The following is an 11,743-nucleotide window of genomic DNA, read 5'->3' on the forward strand; positions in this document are numbered from 1 at the left end:
ACAATATGCAGCACGTGTTCTGTGTCAGTCCATACAAACGTCTCACTTTCATATCATTTTGCTGAAAATAAATCACTTGATCCTTCTATTTGACAACAATATGAAGCACAACTGCCGGACATTGATGCCAGTTTTCCCTCCGAACGCAACCGCGGCCATGCGTGTCATTTCTTGGTCAGCAACTGTGTGTAAAATGTGTTGTCAATCTCTTTTGGGAGAGAGTCAGTCAAGTTGGCAGGGGGAGGCTGCACACAACATGCACACGGCAATGTGCGGGCCAGTCTATGACATAGTGTTGATGCGCTGGCTAGCAACAGAACTCAAACTAAATGTTGTTTTCAAGTATGGTTTAGACAGCTCCACATGTCATTTTCCAACCAGGATTTATATTTTTGTGAGCAGAGGTTAAAATGAGGAATCTTCATAAAGTGGACATCACCTAGAATCTTTGGAATGGTCTCCATGTATTTGTACATCTGCCTTAGTTTGAGATGTTATATCATCTGGCACGAATTAGAAGCCCTAACATTGTAAATGTAACATTTTATGACTTAAAATAGATTTGTTTAATAGAAAGATAAACCTCACATCAGACGCTAGCCTTGTAAAGTCTCCACGTGTAGGAGAAGAGCTTATTCATTTGCATTTCTTCTCAGCTCAAAGTATAGAGTTCTGAAGAAATGACTTGAAAACTGGAATGACGGGATCAATAAACCAGCAAGCCTGTTTCCATTAACTCAGAACCCTGGTGATGAAGAGCGCTTTATTTTGCTATTTATGAAGAAATAAATGACACAATAGTAATCTTTGGACTCAACAGAGCTCCATGTAAGGACATTTTATCTTGTGGGGAAACAGATTGAAAGCACCTGGTTGTAAGTGCACCAGACAGACATTCTCCAGGCAGTTGTTGGATATTTCCATAGCCGCTTGTTCAATGGCGAAGCAAGGGGGGGGGGGGGGGTTAGCACTGCACCCCCTGAAATATGCTTGGACCCCCCCAGGTACCAGGCCAGATAATCAACAGTGGATATTGTCACATTTGCTTGTCACACACCTTTCACAAGTGTGTGCATACAGGAGTTAAGAATCATGCACATGTCCCCCACACAAGTCCAAAAAGTGTCCCAGAGTAGCATTGTTTGTGCCTTCTTGTTTTTACTTTTTGTGCTGTTTACTTGTATGTATATTGTGTACTGTCTTGTCACCGTGGGATAGTGGGAAACGTAATTTCGATCTCTTTGTGTGTCTTGACATGTGAAGAAACATGTGACAATAAAGCAGACTTTTTGACTTTTTTTTTTTTTTGACAGGCAGGAAGTCTGCTCCTAACTTCGAAAGCACGACGAGTCCCAGCATTAAGTGTTCCATCTTTGCAGTGACAGAGGACTCGTAAAACAACATCCAGCAGCGCGCGTTACTAAAGTTCTTTTCAAAAAGCAGCACTTTCCGGCAGTGCACGCCCATTCACGTGCCAGATGACACTGGGAGCACAAGCGCAATATTTTGATTCATTTTTACAACAACTTGAAGCAGTACAGGATTTATCTTCTGTTTGGAATGACTGAGGGAAGTTTGTCATAAAACTCAGGCTTTTTAAACATATCACACACAGGTTCCACCAAAAGGATTTTTATAGCACCAGGGCCTGTCAAGAAACTGGCACTGTACTGTAATAATATCATGATTTACTCTATCAACGGGTACATTACAAAATTTGTTTGCACGGGACAGCTGCTCTTTAAGCATGGATAGGCCTCGTAGTTGAAAGAAAAAAGAAAAGTAAAAAGAATGAGAACGAAAGCCTTCCTTACATGGAAGAACGTGAGCTGAACACCCAGATTGCGTCATCACTGGCATTACAACACATAAAACCTGAAGGCTGCCATTTTATATCATACTGCCGTTTTTTTATTTAGCCGTGGTATAAATCTTGACGATTTATGAAAGGCTTTTTGAGCGAGCGTATAAAATAAAAGATTGTCAAACTAATTAAAAACAGTTGTGTTCGAAATTCGTCACACTTTTGAATTGGCCTACAGGGAAAATTATTTACAATATTAAAATGAGCAGGCAGGGATGGATAATTCCTTGTGTGTTGGGTCACTTACTCACCACATCCGCCAATAAGTTTGCCGCATCGTTCTTTAAACTATTGGAAAAAATGTTTCTGTAGACTTCTGAGATGAAATCTCTACAGCCATCATTTGTTACTTTCATGAAGATTAATGAGGTCATCTCAGAAGACGGCATGTGAGGGAATTTGGTAAAGCTTCAGCTTTGTCTCATCAATCCACAAAACGTTGTCCCAGAATTTTTCAGGCTCGTGTCTGCGTGAGCTCTTCCAGTTCCTATCAGTAACGAGTGCTTTGCATTTTCTTTCGTCACTACACAAATCGTTCTTCAGGTCAGTCCAAACGATTCTATTGGTTATTGCTGGAATTGAGTTTCCATCATCTCTTCACCTCATAAAACCCAATTCAGAAACGTCACATTCCATATTGTTTTGCGTCTTGTTCCCCGTTTCATGGCACTGGTGTCTTGCCAGTTAATCTCTTGACTCATGTTGTGTAGCTCAGCCATGTTTTTCAGACCCCGAAGCGTCGACCTCAGTGTTCTTGGAGGCTGACTCGCAGCCCAGCTGTAATGGAGTCACATCACAGCGGCACATTTCCAAAGCTTGGCAGTAAAAAGAGCCATCAAAGCACAAAACACACACACACAGAAACACACATGCACGAGTTCCAGCAAGAGCTCCAGCATCTCTGATAAACCCCAACTGGCTCTTTGCCTTCCAGCTTTCACCCCTGGAAAGCAAAACCAAATGTTCTGAGGGGACAGAACATTTTGGACGAAAGACATCTTTGTGGGATGATTCAACTGCGTCTCATTTTTCTAACCTGGCAGCAATAATCCGCCTTGCTGCACGTCAAAATCAGTAAGTAACACATCCATCAAGATCGAGGTACCAGCAACCTTACTAGATCAATTTCTGCTGAACTAAATGACAGCTACACTTTGCATTGGAACGACACTGCAAACCACAATAATAAAGATCCAAAAATGAGCATTATCTTTTTAAAGCACTGATTGTATCGGCTCTCCGAGTACCATTTGTGTACCGTTTAGATCCCATTGTGGCCATTTGTCTAATTGCAGGAGGTTTATCTGCATCTGCAGCTGACGCAATGGCAATACATCATTTTGGTTGCAATCCATAAAAAACCCGCCAACCATTGTAAATGTAAATGGATTAATTAGCATAATGGATTCAAACGAGTCACTATGGTTCATTCTAAACAAAGCATGTGGCCAAAAACGCCGCTCTTTAACGGTTGATTCGGTTTTAACGACTGCAAAACATGATGCTAAAGTCAGGGAACAAAATGTCGAGCTCAACAACTCTCGTCCTCATTTGCACCTTAAAAGTTCATCAGGTCATTTCTGACCAAAAACTCCACCTCCCTCACATGCGAGCGAGGAAAATTCCCGCTGGTGTGCGATATTGCAGTGAGGAGGCCCACTGTGTGAAAGACGAGCGCTTTGGTTTCTCATCCAGTACCCAGCAAACATTCACTCATCGAAGGATTACTGCTGATTCGTCAAAGTCAGAGCTGGCCCAGAAGAGCGAGTATTACATTTTTGCCACGACAAATAAAAGCTCAGACCAAAGAGTGCCTATCACATAACCGCCAGAGTGAACAAGACGGAACAGAAGGTCTCGAGATGACGACAAGCGGATGAGCTTTATACTGATGAATGTTGACAGACAAAAAAAACGACAAAATAGTTTCTACCGCAGCCCTGTTTGAGAGGCGCAGTTCTCATGAAACAAAATGCTTCCTCAATGTTCTGTGACAAATTCTGCACGTCCGAAACTAAATGTCCTCATAGGTAATGAGGGCCTCAAAACGGAGAACATACCGGTACGATCCAATATTTACATCTGAAGGTGAAGCTTCTCATCTGTTCCAAGATTCTTCTCTGGACCGTGCCAAGTTGTCTGACATGTTCTGTCATGTGTTGACCGATCAAAGGCCTCGCCATCATTCAAACGGCGCCTTTTAAGAAACACTTGACTTTGCCCGCAGACAGCATGAGGGTTCCCACCATGTGAACGCATGCTTTACCTTCTGCCACCAGCTTTTCTTCCCAGAAGTGGCAAAAGTAGCACTTGGTGAAAGATAGTACTGAGAGAAAAATAAAGGCGGGAAAAAGACTGACCCTGGGAAAACAAAGCATGCTATTGTCAGTTCGGAACAATGAGATAGTAAAAGTTTCTTCTCTGTTGCAGCATGTGTCTTTTTTAAAAGCCATCTAATTGTCCACACATTGATATTGTTTTTACAAATGTATTTCAACACTCCTTCTGCCCGCTTGCAGTCTTTTTCGAAGGCCGCGATCATGAAATTCATAAACAGGAAAAGTGCTCGCTTCTTGTCTATAAAACTTTTAAACAGAGCATGTGTCAATGTTGCTCATACTTTCCAAACTCTGAGAGGAAACTCAATTATTAAAACATGGAACACTGAACCAATAAAAGTATGTTCAGTTCAAATTAGTTTATAAAAGCAAATTTTGTTTGTTATTTTTTTGACGTATGCGAGATGCTTGAAGAGCTGAGGAATGTAGGGAACTCCCTTATGGTTGGTTAAATATGCAATTGTTGATGTTCTGTAAATTGCCTGAAGCTTGAAAAGTCAAGCTCACAGCCGAAGGTGTTATGTCCTTTGAGAATAAAATGCCCGCCCTGTCCCCAGTGCCCACACGTGACTCCGCCCTGACCCGGCTCATTTGCGAGCACGCTGCTAGCGCTGTTTTACGACGACAACTCCAGCGCAGAGCCTCCCAACACCTGTTCAATAAATCTTCCCTCTCCACTAGGCATTACATAAGCCCGCAGCGCTTTGCTGAAACCAAATACGAAGACTACGACAGAGGCCTGAAACGGGTGTCAAGGATCAACGCATCATTGCCATGCATAGGTGGCACGACTTTGTTTTTACAGGTGTTATGCTTTTTACTCAAGGCTCAAGGCACGGGGGCCAGATACGGCCCGCCACATCATTTTATGTGGCCCGCGAATACAAATTGTGCATTGACTTCATGTGTCAAGACTAAAATTGCAAATTGTCTTCATTTTTAAAAACCACAGATATTGCTAGCAATTTTTATTAACATGCATCTCTTTTAAATATTTAAAACAATTTTTACTAGTATCTGATTTCAAAGTTCTCAGTTTGTTGTGTAGCCTATACTGTATATAACATACGCGTTGACAATCATAATGGCCCTCCCGACGGAAACTATTAGTACAATGCGGCCCGTGACAAAAATGAGTTTTGACACCCCTGCCTTTCCCAATGTGTTTCACTTTGACCAGAACCAAAAGTATTTCAACAATTTGAGACTTGTACAGAAATGTAGAGGCGCGTCACCCCTTTGTCGCCTCTCTTATTTCGCAGCGGGAAGGCTGACGAGTAAGCAAAAACAAGTCGTCGGTACGTTTGCGACGTAAAGCCATCAAAACCTCATCAGAATACAATGTGTTTCTTATCACCAGCAACATGGCTTGATGTTTTCTTTCTTTTGTTTTTCTTTTGTTCAATTTTGCTGAAACGCTGTGTGAATTCCAGCAAACATGATGTTTGAGAAAATCCCCGGTTGGAAAGCCAAGACTTGATGCAATCGTACTGCAAAGAGAGCGAGAGAAAGAGAGAGAGGATGATTTAGATGCAACTCAAGAGCAGCACCCAACATCTCCTCCTTTTCCTTTTGTTTTTTTTTGCTTCATACTATATGCTTGTAATCACACTTTTAAAATATAGTATTGGAACACCTGGTCATTATGGAAAGCCCCTCGGCCTCCGTAAAAGCTTCCATTTTCCTGGGAAGATGTTCTTTATGGTTTCGGAGTCTGCCTGTGGGATTTTCTGTCCATAACAGTGGAACAGTTGTGACGTCAACTAGCAGTTATGAATATGATCTTGATACTAATACTGCTAATCATCACGATCATAATATTCATGCAGGAGGTACAAAAAGCACAGTTAAGAGACTCAAAGACTTTTCCAAGCCGCTAAGTTCATTTTATGAAAACATACCATCTACAAAGGTGTCAGAAGATAATTTTTATTTTACAACCAACTAACTACTTTGTCACTGATTTAGCGTTGTGGTTGCCCTCACGTCAGGAAAGTCTAAAATGCACACATTTCCACTTCCTTTATGTTTGGCGAATGGCGTATAATGTGGTCTACTTGAAATGATTTATGTTGCCGTATGGAAACACTTTATGTACGCTGTTGGTTCCGTAGCTCATTTTTCTTAATTAACTATTCCGGTCAAATATAAAAAGAACATTATTACACTGTCTCATGGTTCATGTTGGATCGCATGAGTGCCAAAGAATAGTTTTGATTTTTGATAGTATTAAAACTTCATCAAAGAGTTGTCGGGGGAAAATGTTGAAACAATCATGGGAAGATCACAATGCTGCCTGGATCAGACATTGACTTTATTGATGAAAAGAACTCTTGGCTTCTACAACTTTTGGTGTCTTTTCACACGTGCTCTTGTAATACTGGTCGCATTAACTTGAATGCTCGGGTCAACATGACAGAGATTCACTTGAAAACATTCAGCAGCTGTAAACAATATTATGGGTTCATTTGTATGACAATACACTGCATTAAATTCAAAATGCAAATTTATCTTCAAATTGGAATGAATAACTGAATGCACCACAGCCCTCAACCCAGTAAAAAGAATAAATCACTGACCACAACTTATTGTTCAACATTTAGAGGGAAAAGTGGATGATATTGGATGCATCAGCACAAAACAAATAAATCAAGAAAACAACTTTTGTCACTCAGTGACATGTTTGGGATGGGATACGGCATTAAAAACAGCTTTCAGCATTGCTAATGATTATAATAAACATATTGCTTCCAGTGGCTCAGTAAAAATACGTCACTCTAATATAGCATAGCATTTAGCCTGCATAGGATAATATAAATGTTTTGTTAACTCTGATGTGTGATAATGCTACTTTACGCCATGCTTGATTACTTTGACATTTCTTGCATTCATATTTATCTTTTATAACCAATTTTATAATGTCAATAAAAACTGAACATTACCTTTTTTAAATGCAACATTTTCAATGCTTATTTTGGATTTCATGACATTGCATATTTGTACCTCGTGTGCACGTTGAGCAATATTTAAAAAAAATACATACACAATATATTTGAGCACAAAAATGAGTTTGTCAACCTAAAACTTACGATCTGTGGATACTGACCAAGAATCTAGTGAGTCCTTCATGGCCTTAACTCACACAGCCCTGGTATGAATCCGTCATGTCAGCGTGGACTTCCAGCTGTGGTGAAATGTGGCCGTCAGGCGGGAGTATCTTTGCACAGACTATGCAAAAGAGATCGCTGGAAGGAGTCATCACTTGATTCCGGTATCAGAAATTCCAGCAGCAAGTCGCAGATGCAGTAAACCAGATGCCTGCAGATAGAGACGATTAGGACATTTGAATCGTGCAGATATTCAACTGTAGATGGAAAAAGCAAATCCCACCACCATCAAAACAGAAAGCAATGAAATGCTTGACGACTCACTTGTTTATGTGGTGGTCCTGTAAAGACTCCAGCATGGTTTCCAAGCTCAGTCTGTACTTGTCACTGCCTAACATGTCAGTGATGAACTCTGTAGCCACCAAAATCAACACAAACCAGACAGAGTAGGTCAAAGTCAACGCGTCAAGCATTCACTCAGTGTGTCTTCGCAAACCCGGAAGTAGCTGCAGGAGACATTCCAAGCATCGCTCCTTGGTTTCCTCTCTCTCTGCGGCACTGCGTTCCGGCTGCGGTTGGGCAGGCAAAGTGCCACCGGGCCACACGGCCTCCTGCAGAACTTGGAGGTAAATGACCCAACAGGGGGCGCTGGTCAGGTGGGCCACGCCCACGTCCATCCATCTGGGTCAAAAATCAGTGGGAGACAGGAGTCAGAATTTGCGGGAATATCGGCTTCAAACGTAGGTGTGACATCTCGAAGCCGTGCGTGCAAAGTGATGCAAGCGTGCTTACCAAGTTGAAAACATAACAGCAGCTTGAATTACTTAGTGACCTGCTCAGTGAGCACTAAGCAAGTCAGTGATGTTAATGACAGCAGAACACTGGAGCCTAAACAAAGGCGGTTCCCAGAGACATTGTGGTAAAACAAGCCCAGTGGTAATCATAGACATGCCTTTGTTGAAATTTGAATTTAAAATTTGGCATTAACCTTGCATTTAAAATGAATAACAATGCCTTGGATTTTGTGCCATGCAGCATCTCAGTTATCTCTCCTTACTGTAGAAAAGGCCCAATTGACGATCATCTGTGAGGAAAAAATGATGTAGACATGATCATATAAATATAAATATATTGTCAACATTAGTGGTGATACCTTTACAGTTCATTGATGGAGTCAAAATATAATGCTTAGCTATGGGAGTACATAATCAAAGAAAGATTATATTCGTGATAAAATGATGAACAAATCTAAATAGCAATGGAAGCTTTCAGTCCAACCTCTCAATAAAAGTGCCAAAGATAAGTCTGATGGCCTTCTGGATGTTCTCGGTGCACAGCCAACTCCACTGTTCCTTCATCAACAAACACAAGATGTTCAGCGCAACATCCGCCACAGCTGTGTCTGAAAATAAAATAATAATAATTTAAAAAAAAACTAACTAAAATTCAGTGCAAGATGTAGCGACACTTTCGTATTTTTTTTAACACAAGCAAATGCAAGATGTGGGATTCTGCTGCCCTCAAGTGGCATTACACTGTACTGCCTCAGACAACAGTGGAAACAATATGAATGGAGTGCTGGAAAATAAACATTTCATAAAAACAAGTGCAGTTGACTTGTGGGTGGGAGGAAGCACCTCATACCTGCACTCTGACATTTCCCTAAAGTCTTCTTGTCTGTGCCCGAAGACTCCCTGCGCTTGGCTTGCTCTTTGCTTTGCGGCTGGCATAAAAGTCTTTCCTGCTCCAGGACAAAACTTTCCAATCTGGATAAGGACATGCCGTGAAGCACCTTGAACAAATCAGAGAAATGAGAACAAATGTGTTTGCAAATAAAAACGCATTTAATGAACGACATGAGAACTTACGGGGCTGCCTTCGCTAAAGCAGTACGTCACTTTCGGATGTAAGTCGGGTATATTGAGGGACGGAGACACTTTGCTTGGGAACATGAGCCGCCTGATACAGGGAACAAAAAAGCAAACATTTGTAACCCCCCCAAAAATGATTCACAAGAGATATATAAGTAGACCTTTCTTTTTATGGAGCCAACTCTCACCTGTACTTCCTGCTGTCCAGTGTTCTCCCATCAGAGTCTCCCTCAAGGTCCTCTGTTGGACTCATGGCTTCAGGGTATGGAAAGGCAGTCTTCAAAGTGTCCAAGGCGTTTTCCATCATCTGTAGCAGCAATCACGACAGACAAAATGTTGGATCCCATTTCAAAAATAAACGAAGATGTATGATGCAGTTGATTTGTACACCACAAGACTGCGGTCCAGAGTACACAAATTCCTTGTCACCTTATCAATTCTTGACTTGGAAAAAGGCTTTTTTCCAAAATATGTGCAACCCCCTGAGTTTAGAGACAGGAATTCCTGCATGTCCTCGGTCCTCGCGGTCTCTGGTATGCTGTTCAGTTGCTACAAAACAAAACTCAATTTAATGAAGAGATGACTGAAGGATCTGAGCCAATATAACCCAGTTTAGCTAATTTACCCAATTTGGGCTAGAGTGTACCTTAAGGAACGTATCCAGTTGACCTTTACGAGCTTCCACCTTCTCGCCATCCGTGTTCCCAAAGGGGAGGTCTGGAAACATTTTCTTTGGACCTTTAACATCTGTAACACCAGACAGTTGTTAAAAGTGGTGTCAAAATGGTGGCAAGATATTCAAAAAGGGAGAAATAAATCAAGTTATATTTTGCTCAATTCTCACTCTTAACAAACTTCTTCACTTCCGGGTTCTCCTCTAAACGCGTCTGCAGGTTGAGGAACTCGCTGTATCTGCGGTTCACCGAGTGACAGGTCGCTGGTTGCAAAAGGTCACTGTTTTCCGGGCATGTTGCTGTCTCAAACTGCCAAAGATGAAATGACAAAAAGTTGTGCCGGAGAAATAGAAATCAATCGTCACAAACTGTCTGACCGGATTTTTACCGTGATAGTGTAGAGAGTATAAGGATGTGTTCCAGTGCCACGCTGCTCCCTCGCACTGACTGTTCCCGCAATTTGCACATTTTGGATGCCCGGCGATGGTTTGTTTGGAGCCTCGAAGTTGAAGGGGCTAAGGCAAAGCCTGCTTGAAGGACCGGTGGGGTTTTTTTCTTGAGCAACACCTGCAGGCCATGGCAAATCCACAGGCACCGCCACCTTCGGCCCGAGATTCTTCAACGGGGCCAAGCAGCCAAAATCATCGGCGTCATCCTTTAAATTGATCGAGTTGCAGAAGTTGGGGGAAGGACCGCAATCGCACAAGCGTCTGGTTGTGTCTTCTTCCGTGTCGGACTGCATCAGGGAATCCAGTGAGAGCATCTTGGAGCCTGCGAGCGGTGAGTAGTGGCCAGGTGCATGGGAGCAGCAGTTGATCTTGCAAGGCACGAGCAGGCCGGCGTGGCAATTCTCAGCTTTCGTGGAACAAGTCTCGAGGCTCAGCATACTGCACTGAGAGGAGTCCTCCTCACTCACAGGTCTGAACAGCTCAGAGTTGCTCTCGCTTACTCGATCCGAAGACGACAGGCAGGTCATCCACGAATCATTGAGGGCACACCGGTACAGGGCGCCGTCTTGCGGTTTTTGTGACCTGGTGAAAACATCCACAATGGTTTGGTTGAGCCAGTCGGGATCGGAAAGCCTACTTATGAGCGGCAGAAATACGTTGCAGGTGATGAGTTCGGTAACCATGTACCCTCCCGTTCTGGTTTCCATCTGAGGGTATGGGACAAGCACGTGCAAGACGAGGTTCACCAGAGCTCTGGCGTAGCCCAGCTCAGTGGTCGCATTGCTCACAGCTGGATGAGGGCTGTCTACTTCCTGGTAGAGCTGCCAAAGGCTAATCTTGGCATTCCGCGTCTCCAGCTGCACGCGTCTGGCTGTCATGTAGCTCTGCAGGTGGCGGCCATAAAGCTCTAAAAGTCGTTGGACTAGTACTTTTCTGTCGACCCGCCTGGCACGTTCCTTCAACTCCATCACCGACTCCAGCATGGAATTACGCACTGCGCGCTCAAATTCGCCTTCCACTTCTGGCAGTAGGGTGCGATACCATGAAGATACAAAATCCCGCACCGCCTTGTGGACGGCGCTGTGGATCTCCTGATTGAGCCTCCACTCTTGTTCAGCTGAACACTGAGGCGGAGTTGCACCGCCGAGGGGCAAGAAATGCTCCAAGTGGAGAAGGTTGTTGGCATCCAGAATGGCGCGTGACCCAAGCCAGCCTCCCAAAACAACTAGCAGACTGGTGAAGACGCAGAGGAGCCAAACGTTGACCAGGAGATGGAAGAGGACCAACCAGGCGAGCAGAGCGCCAAGGCCCAACAGTCGTCTCCGTTGGCCCAGAACCTCTGACAAGGACCACTTATTCATACTCGGAAATGAAGGCATTCTATCCAGCAGATGAGATCTAGCCTGCCGAGGAAATATACATTTTATGAGTTATTACAA

General features: G+C 43.1%; 1 protein-coding gene across 18 annotated transcripts in view; it reads right to left on the minus strand.

Moving 5' to 3' along the window:
* Positions 1–5,278: 5,278 nt before the first annotated feature.
* LOC119133451 (sorting nexin-19-like) overlaps positions 5,279–11,743 on the minus strand; it is a 45,459-nt gene continuing 38,994 nt past the window's right edge. For 4 of the 18 annotated variants that reach the window (XM_037269310.1, XM_037269309.1, XM_037269311.1 and 1 more), the window contains 11 exons: positions 10,244–11,707; positions 10,026–10,164; positions 9,828–9,928; positions 9,611–9,730; positions 9,370–9,488; positions 9,179–9,269; positions 8,955–9,102; positions 8,589–8,712; positions 7,807–7,991; positions 7,635–7,722; positions 6,885–7,521 (listed from right to left, as the gene is read on the minus strand). In XM_037269310.1, coding sequence (XP_037125205.1) covers positions 7,407–7,521; positions 7,635–7,722; positions 7,807–7,991; positions 8,589–8,712; positions 8,955–9,102; positions 9,179–9,269; positions 9,370–9,488; positions 9,611–9,730; positions 9,828–9,928; positions 10,026–10,164; positions 10,244–11,707 — 2,694 coding nt within the window. In that variant the 3' untranslated portion in view covers positions 6,885–7,406. Of the gene's footprint in view, positions 5,694–6,884; positions 7,522–7,634; positions 7,723–7,806; positions 8,713–8,954; positions 9,103–9,178; positions 9,270–9,369; positions 9,489–9,610; positions 9,731–9,827; positions 9,929–10,025; positions 10,165–10,243; positions 11,708–11,743 lie in introns of those variants that run through there. The other 14 variants (XR_005100130.1, XR_005100135.1, XR_005100134.1 and 11 more) reach the window with 14 other exon arrangements.

The sequence above is a fragment of the Syngnathus acus genome, chromosome 14 (assembly GCF_901709675.1).
Source record: "Syngnathus acus chromosome 14, fSynAcu1.2, whole genome shotgun sequence".
Taxonomy (NCBI): Eukaryota; Metazoa; Chordata; class Actinopteri; order Syngnathiformes; family Syngnathidae; genus Syngnathus; species Syngnathus acus.